The sequence below is a fragment of the Varanus komodoensis genome, unplaced genomic scaffold (genome assembly GCF_004798865.1).
Source record: "Varanus komodoensis strain SLA01 unplaced genomic scaffold, ASM479886v1 scaffold6_2, whole genome shotgun sequence".
NCBI classification, from domain to species: Eukaryota; Metazoa; Chordata; class Lepidosauria; order Squamata; family Varanidae; genus Varanus; species Varanus komodoensis.
Genome location: NW_025336346.1, coordinates 16,777,334 through 16,799,830, shown reverse-complemented (window position 1 = coordinate 16,799,830; position 22,497 = coordinate 16,777,334). Strand labels below are relative to the sequence as shown.

Sequence of the window (22,497 nt, the reverse complement as noted above, 5' to 3'; positions counted from 1 at the left end):
CAACTTCTGCAGCAGCCAGTTTGATTGGAGGGCGTTATTTGAAAACGTAGGTTGTGCCTGAACTCCTAATCTAACCTAGTTTGCTGTGATTGGGAATGAATGTTAACAAATGTAAACTGTTAGTCAAGTTGTCCCTTCTGGGAATAGAAATGTCCTTTCATTGGATTTTACAGTAAATAGGTTGACATAGGCAGGTGATTAGTGAAGGGCTGCTGTTGCAAGTGCCAGGTGTGTGACAGCTGGCCTTTCAAAGCTGGGATTCCTGAGCTTTGGTTTGTGAGTTTACCTAAAACCCTAAAGCTTGTGCCTACACAGGACCCAAGTGAAGCCCTGATATTTAAAGTTGTCTCTCCTACCAGCTAAGCCTATACAGTGGCTCTAGAAAGTACAGAGATCTGTACTGCTTTCCTCTCCCTTTCTAAGGCTGAGTTTAATCTACTAGGGATTTGGTTTAAATGTGGGCTGCAGGAGTTGAAGGTTCCTGATAGCTTTTCCCTCTGAAATTTAGTTTCTAGTTAGAAGCCTGCACAGGGTTACCCCACTGGAATTTTGCCCTCTTGCTGTGCCCTTGTTCTGGCTTCCCTTAATCATCTGTCTGTCTGGGATGATTCTCTAGAGCATGGGTCCTCAAACTACGACCCGCGGGCCGGATCCAGCCCGCCATGCCCATTTATCCAGCCTGCCATGCCCATTTGAACTTGCCGTGTGCGCATCCACACCCACCACTGCCCACTTCGGTCTTGTTATACAAAGCCCTGGACAACTTAGGACCAGAATACCTAGCAGAGCACCTTCCCTTATACATTCCAAACCAAGCATTAAGATTGGATTAGGAGATTTTGCTCTCCGTTCCAAGATTATTGGGATGTCACCAGGTGGAGTCACCCGCATTGTAGAAAAAAATTCCCTTCAGCAGGCAGAAATTGTTGAATTCTCAGGCATTGGGCCCAGTCTGGGAATCTGCCGGCTATATTGCTCCTGCAATGTGGTAGCAAGGACTTTATAAAACACACCCTTTGACTCAGGAACTCAACTCCACCATGAATTAAATTAAAACATCTTATAGTTGTAGGATGTTCCTTGTGCAATCAAAATTAGCTCCCTATAGCTAGTTTTAATTTTGCACTATTCTATTTTTTATGCTAGTAATTTGACTGTAAAACCTACATTAGCTAGAACATACACTGGATTAAAATGCTTCTTTTATGTCTTTATGTCTTGCAATAATAACATCCAGAAGGGACAGTTTTCCACATTAAAAGGTGTTATGGGTATTGGGCAAGTGCCCATAGTAGATTATAGCAGGATAGTTTTTTTCTTTAATCTAGACAAGCATCTTTGAAGGTATTTTCAATTAAAGCCAAATATGCACACCATCTAATTAATTTTAATAGAGATAACTCTATGAAAAATACAATTAATATTTATGGAACACTTAAGATTATTATCACTTTGCATGACATATAAGAGAAAAGGAAGCTACTGTGAGGCAGATAGTGGCATACAAGTAATTTCCTGGGTTTTGTGTGTGTATTGGTACATGGAAAATGTGTCATACTCTTTATTCATTACACGTAAATACACAGACATCTCTGGGCTCTTTTTTAAAATCTTAATTGTCAAGCACCTATGATTTGTTGTTCCGGTTGTTATTATTCAGTCATCCTGTACTACTAGTTTTAAATTGCTTTCCCAAAAAGTAAAAGAAAACATAGGGCTATGAATGTTTTCCCAAGATCAATTCATGCAGATAATTTATTTTAAGCATCTGAAGAGGTAACATAGTTAATTATCCTTTTATAAACCAATCAGGAAGCTCAAAGTGTATAAAAGCTTCGTTAAATCTGTGTTCTTGTTTTTAAAGAAAAACTCTGTTGGGGGCAATCTTATGCATGTTTAGACAGAAACAAAGCTTACACTTTTTGTTTGTTGTAGTTACAGGCCTTGTTTCTGTCTAGGTTTTGTTTCTGTCTAAACACACACAGGATTGCACCCTAAGCCCTGCTGAGAGATACTTGGGACTGAAAAGCTGCGTGCTAAATACTTTAAATGCAAGCCTATGCGTGTTTAGGCAGAAGGACCTACAACCCTCAGCCCACTGCAGCCAGCCGTGACTTTTTTCCGCATGAACGTGCTCAGGACTGCTCTCTAAATAAACGCTGGATTTCTGTACACACAGGATTCCAAGACGCATGAATGATGCATTTGGGATTCTGAATAATAGCACTGAATGACAATGTTATTTTAGACTCATTGAAGAGGAGGGAAGCCTGCCTCAGTACATGGGAGGGGGCCAAATGCCATGACCTTCAAGTATTTCCCAGGCTCGCTCTGTTGCTGCTGCTGTTTTTGTCGGACCTAGCGCGCTATATATAACTTCTGAAGTGGATGGCGCGCTTTCTGGACGCGAAAAGGGATGGCGAAACCAAGAGGCAGGGAGCTTGACAGGCTTGTGCAGTCAAAGTAGAGCTATCCCTCCACAGGCCTATTTGATACAGAGGGCAAGCGTGTTTCGAAGGGCCGCGAGATTCCTCACATCCTCCTTCCTCGAGTGTTGGCTAGATGGAAAGAAGCTTCCCTTCTCCCGGCGGCTGCACTGGAGAGTTAACTCCCTTCACTGCACCCCCTTCATGCTGCTCTCTTGGAGTCTTCCACCTCCCCCCTCCCACCTCCCCCCTCGCTGCTGTGGATTTTTCCACCGCGGAGGGAGGGGTGGCGGCGGCGGCCCCGGAGACATGTGTCACGTGGTTCGCCCGCCGGCCCGGGGCCAGAACCGGCTCTACTGCGGGGCGGCGCGGCGCAACACGACACGACCCGGCGGGGCGGGGCGGGGCGGGGCGGCGGGGCGGGCGCGACTCGGCTGGCCGGCCGCGGCGGCCGAGTGGCCCGTGCAGTGCCGGCACTCGCCATGTCCCTGCGGGAGCAGGGAGAAGGCGGAAGCGGGAGGCTGGTGTGCTCCCCGGAGGTGGAGGGGCTCGGCGAAGGCGCGCCCGCCCGCGGCTTGCCGCTGCTGCCGTGGGACCGCTTCTCGGCCTGGTTGCACTGCGTGTGCGTCGTGGGCTTCGATCTAGAGCTCGGCCAAGCTGTGGAGGTGAGCGAAGACCAGCCGGCGTTGGGGCTGAATCAGGCCGCCTGCCTGCTTCTCAGGCGCACCGGAAGCCCCTCTACTCCGCTGCTGCTCCCTATTGGAGGCAGGGAGTGAGGGCTTTCCCGCGTGCAGCCGTTTGCTTTTCTCGGAGGACTCAGCCTCGGGGCTTGCGGAGCCTTGGTGGCCAGGGCGCCGCGGGGATGGAGGCGGGAGGCTTCCTGCAGGGGCTGCGGACGGGACCTCTGTTCCCTCGGCCTCGACTCCTTTGTTTCTTTAGAGGCTTTGTGCTGACACAGCCTTACGTTAAAAATAAGAAAAAGAAAAGATCGGGGCGCCTGTTTTTGTTGCAAATGATGATGTTCCGCGTCCTTAGGAGCGGGCGCGCGCACTTCTTCTTCCCGTGGGACCGCAGCCGCGGTTGAGGAAGGAGCTTTCAGAGCCGCTGGGCTCCGGTTGAAAGAGATGCCCGCTATTTTGAAAGCAGAACCCTGTGATAGTTAATGCGAGCCACTTCTATGAAAGGGGTGGTGAACAGACAGCAGCTTTTTATTGAGTGATGCCCACCTCTATCCGAATTCCTAATCCAGGTATCTTTGAGTCCAAGGTCTGTTTTTCATAACTTATGCAAAATACATGACTAGAAACAAAGTTCACGATGCAATGTGATAATGGAACTTCTGTCACTATTTCTGGATCACGTTTCACAGCTTTCTTCTAAGAATCTGGGGTGGGCTAGGTGCCATTATTTTATATTTGTAACATCCCAGTGAAGTAAGCTAAACTGAGAAATGATTGTCTTGAGATGATGCCCACAGTGAGCATCACTGCTAAGGGCCATTCCACTGTTGATACAGGATAGTATTTGCTCAATAAACTGGAGAAGTGCAAAGAGAAATGTAAGTCTTCAAACCAGAGCAAGTACCAGCACTGGGTGGTGAGTGACTGTGGTATTCCTCAGCATATTGCGGTTTGCAGATCAGTGTTTCCTCTTCACACTTTCCATGGCTTCCCTTAGCAAAAGGGAATAAGGAAGGTATGAGTGCTGGGAACAACTGTTGTGCATAGCACAGTAGAATGGATCGAAGTTGGATGGGTTAAAGGAAAATTAATTAAATGCACAAGATTTCAGCTGTGTATATGAAGCAGGCCTTTGTTTTGAAAGGCAGCATAGTTATTTCAAGAAATGAACTAGTGTTTCGTGATGCAGGCAAAGTGTTCAAATCTTGCTTAAAGCTGATTCACAGGATTTAGGATGTTGGAAGCCCCAACGTGTGCAATATGCTGTGCTGGAGTTTGTGTTGGGTTGACCGTAAAGGAGGTAAATTCATGGCTTCTGCTCGTGAAAAATTAGGTAGCCTGTTCTGTGAAGCAACCTTTGGCAGGGTTGTGACCTCTACTGCCCATCTGACCCTGCTACCCTCATGTCTTCAGTTCCCACTGCCTGTAACCAATCTGTATTACCCATGGGGATGATTGTAGACCATTCAGTCTTCAGTATCTGATCTATCATACTAATGAGGAGTTTTCCCATGCTAAGCTAGTATATTAACAGCAGAGGAGTAGTGCAGGAAGTTCTGATGCAGAAGCTTCTGGCTTTGTGTTGTTGGTCTTATAAACAACAGGCATGTACAGTATATCACAGAAGTGAGTACACCCCTCACATTTTGTAAATACTTTATTATATCTTTTCATGTGACAACCCTGAAGAAATGACACTTTGCTACAATGTAAAGTAGTGAGTATACAGCTTGTTTAACAGTGTAAATTTGCTGTTCCCTCAAAATAACTCAACACACGGCCTTCAATGTCTAAACCACTGGCCACAAAAGTGAGTACACCCCTAAGTGAAACTGTCCAAATTGGGCCCAAAGTGTCAGTACTTTGTGTGGCCACCATTATTTTCCAGTACTGCCTTAACCCTCTTGGGCATGGAGGTCACCAGAGCTTCACAGGTTGCCACTGGAGTCCTCTTCCACTCCTCCATGATGGCATCACGGAGCTGGTGGATGTTAGAGACCTTGCGCTCCTCCACCTTCCGTTTCAGGATGCCCCACAGATGCTCGATAGGGTTTAGGTGTGGAGACATGCTTGGCCAGTCCATCACCTTTACCCTCAGCTTCTTTAGCAAGGCAGTGGTCGTCTTGGAGGTGTGTTTGGGGTCATTATCATGTTGGAATACTGCCCTGCGGTCCAGTCTCCGAAGGGAGGGGATCATGCTCTGCTTCAGTAAGTCACAGTACATGTTGGCATTCGTGGTTCCCTCAATGAACTGTAGCTGCCCAGTGCCGGCAGCACTCATGCAGCCCCAGACCATGACACTCCCACCACCATGCTTGACTGAAGGCAAGACACACTTGTCTTTGTGCTCCTCACCTGGTTGTCACCACACACGCTTGACACCATTTGAACCAAATAAGTTTATCTTGGTCTCATCAGACCACAGGACATGGTTCCAGTAATCCATGTCCTTAGGCTGCTTGTCTTCAGCAAACTGTTTGCGGGCTTTCTTGTGCATCATCTTTAGAAGAGGCTTCCTTCTGGGACGACAGCCCTGCAGGTCAATTTGATGCAGTGTGCGGTGTATGGTCGGAGCACTGACAGGCTGACCCACCACCCCTTCAACCTCTGCAGCAATGCTGGCAGCACTCACACGTCTATTTCCCAAAGCCAACCTCTGGATATGATGCTGAGCACGTGCACTCAACATCTTTGGTCGACCATGGCGAGGCCTGTTCTGAGTGGAAACTGTCCTGTTAAACTGCTGTATGGTCTTGGCCACCGTGCTGCAGCTCAGTTTCAGGGTCTTGGCAAGCTTCTTATAGCCTAGGCCTTCTATATGTAAAACAACAATTCTTTTTTTCAGATCCTCAGAGAGTTCTTTGTCATAAGGTGCCATGTTGAACTTCCAGTGACCAGTATGAGAGAGTGAGAGCGATGACACCAAATTTAACACATCTGCTCCCCATTCACACCTGAGACCTTGTAACACTAATGAGTCACATGACACCGGGGAGGGAAAATGGCTAATAATGCCCAATTTGGACAGTTTCATTTAGGGGTGTACTCACTTTTGTTGCCAGTGGTTTAGACATTGATGACTGTGTGTTGAGTTATTTTGAGGGGACAGCAAATTTACACTGTTATACAAGCTGTATACTCACTACTTTACATTGTAGCAAAGTGTCATTTCTTGAGTGTTGTCACATGAAAAGATATAATAAAATATTTACAAAATGTGAGGGGCGTACTCACTTCTGTGATATACTGTAAGTCACAGGGCAACAGTAACAGTTATTTCCCTGCGCCTCTTCCCCCCTGAAGTCAACTGTGTGACCCCCCCCCCATTTGCTTTCCTAGTGAACAGTGGGCTGCAAGGAGGAGTGGGAATTAACTGTTGGAGGATTGCTTGTTCCACTCCTTTAATAGAATACAGTTGTTTCCACCAGTTCTTTCTAGCAGGAGATATTGCAGTATCAAAATTCTATAAGTTTAAAAACTGTTTGGAGTGGATGCAATTCTTACAGGAATTATCAAAGAATTTGCCACAAAGTTCCCAGCTGCATGGAGTGCTGTAACCTGTGTTCAGCAAAATGTGGTTACAGTTTCTCTTCTGACTTTCTCCTCCAACATGGGGCGGTCAGGAGTAAAGTAGGAGAAGACATCACACATTTCCTGCTTGCCCGCGCCAGCTTTAAGAGTTTTGGATGATGTCATAGAGATAGGTTCTTACCCTCATTTGAATAAGTGTGCATAGTGTGAGAACACATTCAGTGCAATGGGGCAGCAACCCCGTATGAGGTCAAATCCCTGAACATCCATTTCCCACAAGCCAGAAAGGAAGACCAGGAATCAGGGTCCTAGTGTGGTGCTTCTGCTTTCAGAAAGGCAGTGGGAGCCCTGCGTCCTCCACCTAGACTTTCCCCTGAATGCCATTATACTGAAGATGAGGATAATTGCTGTGTTTTTGCTTTGGTTTTTTTTTTTACTCAAGAGTAATTACAGAGGATCTAGTATTGATTGTGACCTTAGCTTAGGAATAGGAGGCTTTATTGCATTTAATCCTTCTGGATTCCCTATTTAGATCATCCCCATTCAATCTTACCCCAAAGTGTCTGCCATATTACAACAGGATCATTTTTTGGCAAAATAAATGTAGTGGGCTAACTGGGAGCACAGCAGGGGATTAAAAAAAAAAGTCAAAGCTAGTGTCGCAAAATGTGTAGTAAGATGTAGTTTGACCCTAAGAGGGCACATTCCATAATCAAGAAAATCGGCATTGTACCTAGAATCACCCTGCAAACACTCATAGTTTTCTAGTTTCAGAATGAAAGCAAGCATGATGAGGTTGCTGCCGTAGACTCTAATGGAGGCAGGAAGCCCTTAATAACTTCAGAAATGCTCTCAGAACTTCCCCTAACCAAAAAAGGAATGTTTTTCTTTGCAAGGCTGAAGAAAGCACATCAGTTGGGTCCAAACTGACAGATGGATTTCATTTACCTCATCACAAATTGAGTTGCATAGAATAAATGTGTCAGTTTTCACCTTGCTGTCACTTTGCCGATTTGTATAGAATTAATTTGAAATTAGATATCTTCATAGAACTTTTCATGTAAACACTGTAGGTGAAGGTTCAATTTATTAGAATGTTATGAGCAATAGAACTGTGGGACTTTGAATGGTAGAACCTTGTGCATGTTTGTGTGTCTGTCTCTCACCATAAGTAAAGGGGCATCTGTGTGCCTTTTTAATGATAAACTAGTTTAACTAAATAAGTGTCTTATGACCTTAGGCTCCCATCTCAAGGATCAAATCTAATTAAGCAACAGAGTGTTTTCCATAAACTTTCATGGGGAAATAAATAAATGCTTTTTTCATGACAGCACTGGTCAATTGGTGGGTTGTTGCCTAGCTCAAGCTGAGAGCTGCTAAAAGGAAAAAACTGCTGCTGTTTCCTTCCTCTTAAGAGTGAAGATAATGTAGTGACTGCTGCAACATCTGAATGTAGCAAATGAAACCTCAAATCTTGGCCCAGCTATGAAGCTGACTAGGTAGCAATGAGACCCATCCATAATGTATTATTTCAGCTTAACCAGTTTTGTGGGGTTGTTAATGTGAATATACTTGGGTATGTAATTGCATGTATGCCACTGTGCCTCCTTGGGAGGAATGGGTGAATGCAAATGTGCTAAATTAATGACTGAATTTTGTGCATTCTTGGACCTGGAATTATAGTCAGGGCATAAGGAAATGTGTAATTGAAAATAGCAATCTTTTTTATTTAAAACATTTCTATCTAGCTTTTCCCTCCCAAAAAAGCAGAGGAATCACCCAGTGTGGCTGATAAAATATAAAGCATTTCCACAGATTCCCTACAAAATAATATTTAGAATATACATAGTGCTTTGTGAAAAATTCCACATATTCCTCATGTTATCTTTAGAGCAGAACTGTAACTTAGTATTCTTATCCCCATACTGCAGATTGGGAAGGGTAATCATATTAGAGTGGTTAAACAACTGCACTAATGAATTAATGACTGTGGTCATAGTTCATGCTTCATTATAATGTGCATTCTCGCAGAGAGACTTGCAAATTTTCTGGCAAAATCTGCTAAAGAGGATCTGGAATATGCTGCAGACTTGTATGCTTCTTTCTATATGCCGATTCTCTCTTCAATTCGTAGGTTGTTACTCTAATGTTGCGAATACTCCTCCTCCTCCTCATCATCTCCCGTCCCCACCCCCCACCCACAAAACCCAAAGTAACTTACATAATCTGTCTCACCCTCTCCAGTTTTTCCTCACCATAATTCTGTGATGTAGGTTAGGCTGCTCACCTTCTTATCATGCTAGGAAAACATGGTTTGAAGTGGATTTGCAAACAGTTCTTTGGAGGATAATGCTAACCGTGCTTACTGTACCCAGGCATCATGACACACTATGGTCTAAGCAACTCAGACATGGTGAGGAACTGTCATGTGAGGAAGAAGCATGGGAACCTGAAGCACATTCCCAGTCCTAGTCCAAACCGGTGTCTCCTTTCTGGAACATCTGAATCAAGCCATCATTGTTTTGGGCAGTGTGCCTGACCTGCAATAATCCTTGTGCATCCATGCCGCTTCCCTCCTGCTTCAGTGTATGCTTAACGGTAGCTCCCTGCATCTGCTGAACTTAGGACTAATTCATTAATAACACTAACAATTGTGAGGAAAAAGGACTTCCTGGATGTAAGCAAACCTCCAGAAAGCCATTAACAAACCCTGAAATCTTTGGGTTAGAACAACAGATTAGAACTGTTTCCATAGTTTGAAAACAATTTGACATAAGCTAACTATAGTGTTTATAACTTTCCACTACTAGCAAATTATTTTATCTTTTTTCCACTGATGAAGACTTTATAATTTGCAGGTAATATATCCTCAGCATGCAAAACTTACAGATAAAGAGGTGAGTAGAAGCTTTAAAAGATATTTATAAAGTATATTTTCCCCTCCAAAATGTAACTTCTATTTTTCTCCCCTAGAAAACCAATATTTGCTATTTGTCTTTCCCAGATTCCAATTCAGGTAATTATTTATTAGATATGCATGTTATGTACATATGTAAAATGAAATACTTCTGTTTAAGATAGAACTGTGCCGGTAGTCTTTTCATTCTGGTCAATGCTCAATGAAATATTATTTCAATTAAATGAAATATAAGCACATGATAAAAAGGTATACTTATTGTGTATCCTACCTGAAGAACTCAGATCACAAAGAAAGTTGTGGTGTCATTACTTACCCATGTAGAGTTGCTGGAACTCAGAAGTTGTGATTTTGATATACCAATCTAATAGCACAGTCCTCTGCCCATCTACTTAGAAGTAAGTTCCATTGAGTTCAGTGAATCTTACTCCCAGGGAAGTGTATAGTATTGCAGTCTTAAAACCACTTGTATGAAAGTAGGTCCTTTTGGGTTCCGATTAATCCTGTGGAAAAGTAGAAAGGATAACTCCTTTCTTACAATTAGTGGGGGAAGCGAAGAATGATTTGCTGGAAATGGTCATTTTTCTGATAGACAGCATTTGAAAATGCCACACTTAGTACTTGTGAAAAGCAAGTCTTTAAAACATTGTTGCTGGAGGAACATGGAACTGATGTATAATGATTGAAGTGAAATACATGATCCATTTTCTGATTTATTTTCTGAAGTACCCAAGGCCTGTAGTAGTCAAGCCTTCTCAGAGTCGCTCAAAACTTTTCCCCTAAACTATCTACTTAAAAATAAATGTATCTCTCTTTAATTTATGCATAAACAGAAGTGAAGCTTTTGATGCTGTTATAAAATGACATCCATCATACTTCAGTGTCGTTCTTCATTGATTCCAAATAAACATAGAGGGTTTATTTATCCAGTGTAGTCCTACTTAAAGTGAACTCATTGAAATGAATGGGACTTAAATTAGTTGTGACTGACTTACGGTATACTTGCTGACATGAATAAAGCTTAAGTAGGACTAAAATTCAGTGTGACCCATATTCTGCAACCAAACTGAGAAAAGGAGACAGAGAACTGTATTTCGTTTAAGACAACATAAAATAAACATTGTGGAATCTGAATGGCGGTAGAAGGTTGATTGCATTGCTTTTCACACCCCAACCAAAATCTGTAATCTCCATGCTTGCACTTCCCAGTTGACTTCCTCCCTGCATTCATCTTTTCATTTTCTAGCTATTACTTATTGGCTTGATTTCCATCTTACAAACTCATCCCGTATTATCTGTGATGGTAACTATTAGAAATTCCACTCCATGTTACCTAAGTAGTAATAGAACAATACCACTACTTTATTTGAAGTACAGAATGATCTCTTTCCAGATATCCATGATTTATTGTGAATTGAATGATGATACTTAAATCAGTTGATCACATGGCCAGACTAAAATCCATCAGACATTGTTTGAATTTTAGTTCTGTTGATTATTGCTCTTCAGATGTAATTTTGCGGAAGTACCCTAAAATTGAGCAGACTTCATTGGCAAGCATTTGAATCTCTGATTAAAACTAATGGGGCTCAAAATTATCCAGACTTCTGTTGTGTTAAACAGAGTATGATTTGATTGAGGGTGTTCACTTGATTTATATTTAGTAAAACAAAGAACAACTAAAGTCCATAACAATCCTTTGACTCTAGCCATAACCATTTGAACTAAAATATTTGATTAGGAAAAAATAGACCATCCTATACAAGCATCATTGAATTGCTTCCTGCTAAGTGGGTATTGGTTTACAACCTTAATATGGTTTAAATGTTTTATTGGAATTTGTTTATTGAAACAAATTTGGAACTTTATATGGGAATCATCTTTATTGGGTAGTATCCAACAGGCCAGCTGTGCACCCACCAATTTCACTGTGCAGGTGGGGCCCGCTATGTCCACAGTGGAGCTTTAACATCAGGCCCCAAATGAGCAGAAATTCTAGTGAGCAGTGGGTCCCACTGGTGCTTGGGCAGCATTGGATATTGTCTGTTTAAGCTACATTTTACTGGATTACTTCTGAAAACTCAAGGAACACAAGTAAGGAAGGGTCCAGCAAGTTTCCTGTAGACAGAAGGGCAACTTCTGGTTAGGGAAGTGATCTTGAATGATTTCTTCCCACAGTAGTCCTTTGTGACCCTGAAAGGCCAGAGCAGTGGGGAAGGTTATGCTAGAGGCTGCAGAGGGAGGAAGATTTGGCAAAATTGCCTCCCCTTTCGTCAGGAGGAGGATTCTGCGTGGAACTCTACTGGTGGGGTGCTCCCTCCAGCAAAACAAGAAGTCTGGATTGAACCCAATAGCATTAAGGGAAGATCCAAGGGCACTGGAAACCGTGATATGCCATGGAAGACCCCTCATTTACTTCAACAGAGTTCCACTCTGTTTCACTGACGTGGGGCACCTCCACTTTCACTGTATGGCTCATACTCTTGCATTATAGTTTCAACATGTGAAATGTTTCTTCACTGTTTCTACATGGTTAGCACACTCCTGCCTGCAGTATTTACATCTACCAGTTAGAGGACTTTCTTCAATAAGACTTCTATACTCTAGCTTTTCAAAGTAACCAAAGGCATCTTAAAAACTAACAGACCATGTACAAACATGTCTAGTGTCCTGAGCACAAGAAATGAAAATGGAGCCTGTTCTGTGCATTTGCTAAAAGTGGGAAAAAATCACAGATGTAATTTGAGTTTTGCTTTAGCTTACTATCTGTAGAGGGGAGGCAAGAAACAGGCTAGGGTTGCCTTTGCACAGTGTTAACTTGAGTCTTATGGAACAATAAATTTTTAGAAAGGAGACATTTTTTATGGAATAATAAAGCATTGGGATTTTCCCCCCACACTACTGCTTCAATTTGCATAACTTTCATAGGATTTGGTCCAACATAGATTTATATGCATGTGTTGAAGGGTATTGAACCTTATGCCACCAAGAGATATCAATACCCTGCTCTTGTAATTCTTGGTTCGGTTTCAGTCTTCCATCATTATCCAAAATATCATCATATCTCACAATCATATCAAAATTCAATGCATTGGATATACAAGAGCTTCCATAGGATAAAGCCATCTTGGCAACTTAGTGTACAGTTTTGTCTTTAATTTTTCCCACACCCCTCTGTGTAATTTTCATTGTTACTTGAATGGAATCAAATTTCTGTTCAAGCAATTTTAAATTCTCCGTGCACCCTTTTGCCTAATACTTCATTTGTCACATGTGAACAGTATCCTTTAAACACGGCACTTGTGTGTGTGTGATTTATATCCCACCTTTTTATTTTTTAAAGAACTCAGAGTGGCTTACATCATTCTCCCCTTCCTGCTCTTCGTCTTATCTCCACCAGCACAGCTCTCTGAAGTAGGTTGGGTTGATTGTTTGTGCGCGGCCCAAAGTCACCCGGTTGGCTCCATGGATGAGCATGGACTAGAACCCAGATCGCTTAGTTCCGGCCCTGTACGTTTAACCACTGCAGCACACTGACTCTCACCACACTGTATTCTCTCCACATTAGAGCAAAGCAGCCTCCCAAGGAATTTAATTCTGTGTAAGCCTCTTCCATTTTAAAATGGTTCAGCTGAGAATGCACAGGTTCAGGCAGTTTGATTAACAGTCATGTTCTGATAACAAATTTCTGTTCTGTTGTGCAAAGCTAATTTCCTGAGAGCAAGTCATGACAATTGTTCCATGGGTAGTATTATATATAAAATTGCTATTTCTGTGTGAAAATCTTTACTACCAACGTTAGTTGTAACTTCAAGTTTATTCAGAATCAGTGCACCTTTTACACTCTCTTTAACTACATTTCACTGTGGGTTTCCCCTCCTCCACCCAGCTCAGTTACAGAATATGTATAGCTCTAGGATACTCTAGTGTAGCTGAAGGACATGAGTGACCAGTGAATGGTGTTGTGGGAGAAATGGCAGGGGTTCTGAATTCCTGCTCATGAAGGGAAGCAGCTGTGACTTTAGTTAAAACATAGGCCTGCATTCCAGCCCCTCTCTGCAGTGCTGTATTGCTGCTTAATTCTTGACCCCTCAGAACTTCTCTGCATGAAGGATTTAACCTCTTGTGTTACTCAGCCATCTTCCCTTTTTTAATGGAAGGAGAAACACATCCTTTACAAGTTTTTTCCCCAGAGGCTTGTATTTTCTCTGGTTTTCTATATACTCTATTAACCAACCACAAGACACCAGTGTGTTAGACCTGCAGTAGAGTGGATTTGCAACTTTTTGCAAAGCTTTTGATCCAATTTGTAATCTGCATTTTAATAGCTGACTCTGCTTGCTCTTAGAAATCGGTAATAAAGACTGTAAAACATGGAGGCCTTGGAGGAAAACTTCTCAAAAAGACACTGCAAACTTCTCTGCATGAGGGATCATGAGTGCACAAATGCCTCATGTAGAGAAGTCCTTATGCTATAGGAATAATCATTTCAAGGAATAGAGGCGAGGAGTGAATGTGTACTGTTGGGATGGCACAAAGAAGAATGTATTTGAGGATTCTAGCACTGTTTATTTTGGGTGTCACTGTTGCTGGATTTTGATGATCACTTAAGCTAATTTTCTTTTGTTTAATGCTGGGCTGTATTTTTAGGATTTGGAAGAACCATGAATGTTTGGTACTGCATAATGTGGTATGTTGCATTACCTGGAATGGTAATAAACAGATGATTGCATGAAGAATTGAGAGCTGTTTGGATGTACTGGTTTAATTAATTTACATGTAGCATTATTTCATGATTTGTGGAACACATTTCTGGCTAGTGTTCAGTCTGGGGAGATTATCTTTTGTTGACGTTCATGCCAGGTTCCTCTAGTTACTTAAGTTTAAGAGAAAGTGGGGCAGGGGGTCCAGTGGAACTTCATGAATGCGACTAAAAGGTGGAATTTATACCACTCAAGCAAGTGTTCTTTCAATCTTCATGCAATAGGTATCTGACCAATTAGGAATGTGCAACATGCAACCATCAGTTTTGGAGTGAGACCTAGGCACAAGACTATACAAACTGAGCTAAATATAAAAAGAATAATATGTTTAAAATGTACTTAATTTAATAAAATGCTTAATAAAATGAGTGCACAATGCTTGTTAATTACCCCAATATCTTCGCTCTTTTTTTGTTGAGCACACTTGAAGCTGATGCAAGTTTCCTTTTAATGAGCACTTTGAGAAATATTGTCCGCATACATTTTCTTACTTCTCCATAAAGCGGATTGCCATCAGTGTCACTATTAGCTGAACTTTTAGGGAAAGAATTTAGATTACCCCAGGACAGTCCAGCCTTCTTCCAGGATCAGCACCTAGTATGGATGCCAAGACTGGAAAGTACCAGAGCTGGATCTAATGGACTCAAAGCCAGCAAAGGCTCAGAGAAGGCAGGAGGCTCCATAATGCATGCCTCCAGCTCTTCTGCCTCTCTGATCCAACACTGCCACATTGCTTAGAGTTCGGTCTTTGCTCTCCTCTAAGTAGCTCTCTTCTTGAATGGACCCCTAGCCGTGGAGCCATCAAACAGCCAGCTGTTCACTCTTCTGATGAAAGAGTTTCTCACTGGGTTTGCTCCCACCTTTTTCTGGAGACTGGGGGTGGGATAAGGGAGGAGGACTTAGGATTGAGGCAGGACATAGGATGGGGCTGAAGGAGTAACTGGAGGAGCCCAGTGGGGCCTCCTCAGGCAGCCTTTGGTCTGCTGTAGTTTCTTCCACATCTTTTGTGCAAACAAAGGTGTCTGCAGAGTCCCAGCCTTCTTCCATCATCTGGAAACATCATACGGGATCTTGTTGTTCACAGAGGTCCTCCCAGAGCTATGGCCTTGGCTGTAGTGAGAATTATTAATTAACATCTGAAATGCTGGGCGGTATCCAACAGTGTCATTTCACTAGCACAACAAGGTTGCACAACTGGAAAATAGTTTCCAAACTGTGTGCAAGGGAAGACTCCCACTACATTTCCATTTGTGCAAAGGGTTGTACAGCCACTTTTCAGGGGCATGGACCATATGCTCCACTCAGGCATGTTCTGTGAGATATAAGCTGCCTTGAGCCTTTGTAGGAAAAAGGCAGGATATAAATTGGAAAATAAATAAATAAATAAATAAATAAATGCACAAGTGTTTGTGCAGCTGAAAGATTTAGTAGAGTTCACAGGCACTCTTGAGTTTAAGGAATGACCCTGTTGGAAGCTGTTCTCAGTACTTTATTTCAGCCATCATGAATAATGCTACATTCCATTGCTGAGAATGTTTTAAGGTGCTTTTTCATGTATCCCAAGCTTTGAAATTGCCTTTTGACTTAATATTGGATATGTAGATCTGTGTGATGTATTAGTCAATTCTAATGAGAATTGTGTGATCTTACTCTAGGAAAACTGATCAAATTATAGGAAAAAAAATCCCCTGTTCAATTTGTTTTTCCACCACTTTCTGAGACACTTTATAAAAGGAGGTAGCTAAAGCTTATTATTCCAGACTTGCAAGAAAAATCCTGTTGGTAAAACTGATATTTTCCTTTTAAGTCATTGTTGATTTAAATAATCAAGCCATTTATGTTGGGTCTGTTCTAGAAAGATAAGATGTTAACAGAGGATCTTAGGGATGGAAATGTAGGGAATTAATGTGTAGTTCAAACTGCTGCCATTAAATGGATTTGTGGATTTTAAATAATGAGTTTTCAACTGTTTTTTTAAACATTTTTGTTCTGCTCCTTTGGTATTTGACAATTTGAAACTTCAAAGATATTTTATTGAAATATTTGAAAAAATACTCCTTTTGGAACCTTATTCTGATGAAATGATACAGATTCTTTCCTCTCACTCAATTTGATCCAGCAGTTTTAAACCCTACTGAAGTAAAGGTGCTGCTTGTTTGCAACAAAACGTTTAATTGAAATTGAAATTGCTGTAACAGGAAATACTAAGTGTGGTAGGTTATGCAAAACTCCTTGAAGCCAAAGGTTAGCGCTTAATAAAAGTCTCGATTTCAGTGGGTCTACTCTAAGTAGGACTAATGTTGGCGATAACCCAGAATATAGGCAAACTGATAATTATTTTTACACAACTAAGGCAGTAGCTTTGATGACCCTCTTCCAGTCAATAAAATGAGGAATAGCAGTTTTTCCCATCATCTCCTCCTGCAACACCCCTCTGATGCCAGCTGTCTACCACTGGGACAGATATGGTGGCGTTCAGTTTCCTCCTCTGCAACAGCAGACTTGGCAGAAGCTGGGGCAGGCTAGGTTGATCTTGGAACACTCTCCTTCCCACTTCTCTTTCTCCGCCTTTCTTGCTCTTTCTGCCAAGAGAGAGGAGGAGAGTATGTGCAATGGCCATACTGGCCTTGTTTGTTCAGTAGATAAAGCATCATGCTACAACTGCCCAAGTCTGGGAGATTCCCCCCTTTCCACAGAAAACTCAAAGCACAGCAAGAGCACATCACTGTTTTCCCCCAGCAGAACTGCTGCTGGTGCTGTTTATGCAACATGACAGAAGGCAATGGGGTTAGGATCAGTGTTGTGGAGATGCTTTTTAATTACTTGAGGTAGCCAGTCAAGTACCTCAACAGTTATATTTTCAGATCTTGGTTGGACATACTTCCAACTCAATATAGTACTTTTCTTCTTTTTTCCCCTTTTCGGCTTAGGCTGCCTTGGAGACACGCAGTTTTGTTTTAGGTTTCGACAGTCTTCTAGCAGAAAGCTTTCATGGTACTGTCTGCTGGACCAGTTTGACAGAGACCTACCCATTTACTTGAAGGTTGGGAAAGTAGCATGTTTTCTCTTGTTCAAATGTGACAGTTCTTTTCTGTTCCTAGCTGGCAACTATTATTGTGGTGATACATCATAACGAAATTATGAGGTCCATCCTAAAGCCTGTTCTTTAAATTACTAGTATTACTAGTATACAGCAAATTACTATTATTCTAATGACATATGACAAATGAAATGGCAAAATATTCTAGTGATTAACATGTTAATTATACATCCTTCTGAATTGAAAAAAACTCACTAGTAAAGAATCCTTAATCTTGTCCAGATTTATTCTGGATTTTTGGAGCTCCTGGTTGAAATGTGGATGCACTTCATTGTTACGAAACTTTTTTCTTCAGGGAACCCTTTCTTTGTCTGTCTGCCAAAGAACCTCTGATCACTGCAGAGGGTTTCGGAAGTGCCTGGCTGAACACTTAGCTGAGCCTCAGTTGAGCCTAGAACATACCTGACATTCCCCTGTCATTCATAGAATAGTAGTGTTGGAAGGGGCCGAGAAGACCATTGTGTCCAACCCCCTGCTGTGCAGGTCACCGATTTACACCATCCCACACAGAATGGCAACTGCAAAAGATTCCTAGAGCAAGTTCGAAACCATGGCTGTTTCATCATTGGTAATCTATCTACCCCAACCTTTAGGAAATAGAATATTGAAAGCTTACATGTTATATAATTATTTGGAAATGTCTCGTGATTTTAAGTATGGTTAGCAGCAAAGCCCAAGTTATATGGAGTGAAAAATATGAATGCTTTTTTGTTTGAATCATTAAAAAATTCATAAGCTGGCTGAAAAATTTAGTGAAATGGCCTTACTGGTCTTCATTCTCCATCAAGTGGTTAGATACATGGATTTTTAAAAGGTAGCTTATACTGACTACATCTCAGAAATATTGGCTCCTGAGGTGTAGCAATTTTATTTTCATGTGCAGTGTCTGGATATGTTGAATGGAATAACTCTTTTAGCATTTTTACAGTGGCATGTATTATAATAACTGGAACTGGAATGTGTTGAAGTGCTCATCATGAGGAGCTTGTCATAATCAAATTATCCCCAGGGATGAAATATCTGATGATCTAAGCTTTCAACCCTGTTCAGAAAGTACAAACTGCTATTGAATGTGTTTGCTCTCCTTTACAGAAAGATCCTGCATATTATTATGGCTATGTATATTTCAGACAAGTACAAAACAAAGCAGTAAAAAGAGGCTACTTTCAGAAGGTAACTTAGTTTAAGGAAGACTGTTTAAGGTTGTTATTCTAAATATAATCATTCTGTGGAAATCAGTGGAGGATAGCCTCATGTTTTGAAGACTTAAGGGCAAACACCCTTTAGTTTTAAGTTGTTGAGTCTCAGAATAGGACCAGTATGTAAATCATGAGGTGGATTGATTTAAATCCAGCAAGAAAAATTGCCAGTGATGTAACAGAAATATCTCATGGAGACTTTTTCATATATTCCCAGAACAATGGTGCAATGTTAATATACAACTAGATTGTTATTTATCTGATTCTTACAGATACACTTTGTATTATATTTCCATATAGGGCCAGTTTGTATGATCGAATATGCACTGTATCTTATTTCCTCCACAGTGGTCTGTAGAATGTGTAGGCAACCATTAGGAATATTCAAGCCATAGCCATGGCTTCTCATGTCATCTGAACTCTAGCAGCAGCGATTGTACAAAGCTACAAACCCTTTAACCCTCATGAACCCCCTTCACCTGGTTTTGGATGACCTGACAAGCCACAGCTGCAGCCTGAACATTTAGAAACTGCCTGGCATATGCTGACATATCATATGGCTCACAGGGGCTTAAATATCACAGTGGGTCACCATGGTCTTGCAAACCAGGTTAAGACCTTCCTTATGGCCAGAAGTCATGACAGTTTGAAGTTAACAGTGCAATCCTATACATGTTTCTGCAGAATTCAGTAGAGTTTATTCTCAGGTAACTGGGTATAGGATTGCAGCTTTGGTATGAATATACAGGAAACATGCACATTGGACTCTTTTTCTCTTCTGTACTGCTTTCTCCTGGCCCAGCCCTTGCACAGTGGCAAATAGAAATGAGAGATCAAAGCAAGGATGGATCCTGGGCTGAAAAGAAGCCATTATTTAAAAAAAAGAGATTCATATCCCCCTTGCTATATTGTCTTAACTAACTCCTGCACTTTGGTTGGTCCAGCTTCACCATAACATAAGCACAAAATGGTTGCTCTGTCTAGCTTGTGCCTTTGAAAATTGGAAGCCAGAACGTTCAAAAGCAAGACTGTTAAGAGAGAGCCATTTTCATGAAATGAAAAATTGAAATTTATGTACTCATTTGATTTGTAGGTAACTTCGTTTTCTGAAGTGTTGATTTCAGTGTAATGTAGCATGTTTATGTTGAGGCTTCACTGGATGTTTCTAACAGTGCCATCTGGTATGGCTGACTCTAGTTCTCTGAATTTGGAGGATTACAGGCACACTATTTAGAGCAGGAGGACTGTGGAGATTAAACTCACCTCTGCACTCCTACCCTGCAAACAACTTTTGCCCCAGTGCACAAGGAGGGGAGGCCAAGGAACAGCCAGGATTTGTCCTATCGTGCCTCCCCTCCCCGTCCGCTGGAACACACACAGGCTCCCAGCTCTGAGGACATGTTCTGACTTCGGAGCCTCAGCCAGTGTCTTTCTTTCCATGCTGGCCACAAGGTGGAGGGAGGACACCTTGTTGTCTGTGTTGGGACTTTGATCCCTCCTCTGGCCGGCTGCACTAAGTTGTTTATGAAATCTGAATTTGTTTAATTGATGTACATTGTGAAAACAGATTATTATTTATAAAAATATTTTGTACCCTGAACCATAGTAATACATAGTAACACTTCAGTTCCTGAGGTTCTATTATTTAATGATACTGGAAATGAGTGCACAAAGAAAACAGATTGAATTATAGATTGTGTGGTTCATTTGAAGGATTTTCTGTATCCTTTTTAGAGCCAACTACATAAATGGGTGGTAGCAGAAATATGCATCAAGAACACACCACAGTGGGGAAAAGTAATTGGGATGGGAAGTACAACTCTGTATGGGGAAACAGTGAGAAAATTAAGCATCCTTCCCATGTGATCCTTTATACAAAATCATATCCTCACCCAGCTGCTTATTGTAACCCCCAAAGAGCTTGGTGCCTTCTTCTTTGCGTATGTGTGTAACCCAGTGGTTCACCCAGTGGCTACACTGATAGGGTATCAAGGGTATCATTATTTTTAATACCAAATGTAAAAAACCAAAATGCTGTATGCATGCATTTGATGAGGATTTGCAGCATATTTTCTCTAAATAGCTGTAGTGGCTTTTGAAAAGGCTAATCATGAATTACTTTGTTTCTCCTATTAGTCCTTGGTTCTGATCACCAAGCTGCCTTATATCCACCTTTTTCACACTGTGCTTGGACAAATTGCACCTGAATATTTTGAGAAGAATGAACCTTATTTGGAAGCAGGTTGGTAATATTGTTGGTCTAGTGAAGCTGCACGTTTTTTAAATAACATATTCATATTACTTGTACATCTGCACAGCTCTGAGTCTCTGGTAAAACAGAAGTGTATAATGAATCCGTGACCCCTAAACAAACTCAACAGAGAAAAGTGATGACTTGTAGAGTGCTTGTGGCCAGGTTGCCCGTTTTGTAACTGAGAACCCCGTGACACAACAAATGCCATGGCCTGGTCTGGGGTGATTCTGTTAGATCAGGCATGTCCAAAGTCTGGCCCGGGAGCCAATTGCAGCCCGTTTTCAAATTTTGAGTGGCCTGCAGCCTCTTCTCCCCGCTGGCTCAGCCTGTCACTCATCCCCACCGACCGGCGTTTTTCCCTTCACCACACAGCGGTTCCCGCAGCTGTCCCCTGCTGCCTCCTGCTCCTTCAAGGCTGGTGGTTCTATTTCACCAGAAGATGGCAGTAGACCTGAGTCAGCACTCTCGCCGCGTGACCATTGTGACACAAGGCTTGTGTGCCCATTTCTAAAATGGCGACTGTAACTAAAAAAAGGAAAGTTGACAGCGAGGGCCACCGCTTCCAGGACAAGTGGAAATTGGAGTATTTTTTCACTGAAATACGAAACAACTGTGTCTGCCTAATTTGCCAAGAGACTGTGGCTGTTTTCAAGGAATTCAATATCCAGAGGCACTACCAGACAAAACATGCTAACTACAACAAGCTAACTGGGAATGAACGCGACGAAAAATTGAAGGAACTGGAAGCTGCTTTAACGGCACAGCAGCACTTTTTCACAAGAGCCCGTGAGTCAAATGAAAATGCCACAAAGGCGAGCTACGAGGTGGCAACGCTGATTGCCAAGCACTGCAAACCTTTTACTGAGGGTGAATTTATTAAAGACTGCGTGATGAAAATGGTGGAGAAAATTTGTTCTGAGAAGAAGCAAGAGTTTGCCAATGTTTGCCTGGCTCGTAACACTGTGGTATGGAGAATTGAAGACGTGTCATCTGATATTAAGAGACAGTTAGAGGCAAAAGGAATGGAGTTTGACTTTTTTTCGTTAGCCTGCGACGATGCATCTGACTCCGCTCAGTTATTGATTTTTTTGAGAGGAGTGGACAATGACATGAATGTGAGTGAAGAGCTACTTGACCTCCAGAGCCTTAAGGACCAAACAAGAGGAACAGATTTATTTGTTTCTGTTTGTTCCGCCATAGATGACATGCAACTACCGTGGAATAAAGTCACTGGGATTATTACGGATGGCACACCTGCCATGGCTGGCGAGCAAAGTGGATTATCAACCCTAGTCTGTAACAAAGCCAGCGAAGAAGGAGGCAAAGCTATAAAACTCCACTGTATTATTCACCAACAAGTTTTCTGTGCCAAACATCTGAAATATGATCATGTTATGAAACAGGTGATGAAGGCTATTAATTATATTCGCTCCAAAGCCCTGTGCCACTGCCAGTTTCAACAGTTTCTACTTGACATCCAGGCTGAATACGGAGATGTTGTGTATCACAACGAGGTAAGATGGCTCAGTCAGGGGTCTGCACTGCAGCGCTTCTCTTTTAGGGAGGAAATCGGACAATTCTTGTCAAAAGAGGGACAATTGATGCCAGAGCTATTTTGTTTGGCTGG

The 22,497-nt window shown here is 42.0% G+C and overlaps 1 protein-coding gene across 2 annotated transcripts in view; it reads left to right on the top strand.

The window, feature by feature from the left end:
• The first annotated feature begins 2,874 nt into the window (after window positions 1–2,874).
• The window catches only part of DENND6A (DENN domain containing 6A), a 44,265-nt gene continuing 24,642 nt past the window's right edge, over window positions 2,875–22,497 (top strand). The window contains exons 1-6 of one of the 2 annotated variants that reach the window (XM_044451298.1): window positions 2,875–3,091; window positions 9,496–9,534; window positions 9,611–9,653; window positions 17,248–17,360; window positions 18,510–18,590; window positions 20,753–20,858. In XM_044451298.1, coding sequence (XP_044307233.1) covers window positions 2,909–3,091; window positions 9,496–9,534; window positions 9,611–9,653; window positions 17,248–17,360; window positions 18,510–18,590; window positions 20,753–20,858 — 565 coding nt within the window. In that variant the 5' untranslated portion in view covers window positions 2,875–2,908. The remainder of the gene's footprint in view (window positions 3,092–9,495; window positions 9,535–9,610; window positions 9,654–17,247; window positions 17,361–18,509; window positions 18,591–20,752; window positions 20,859–22,497) is intronic. The other variant, XM_044451299.1, reaches the window with a different exon arrangement.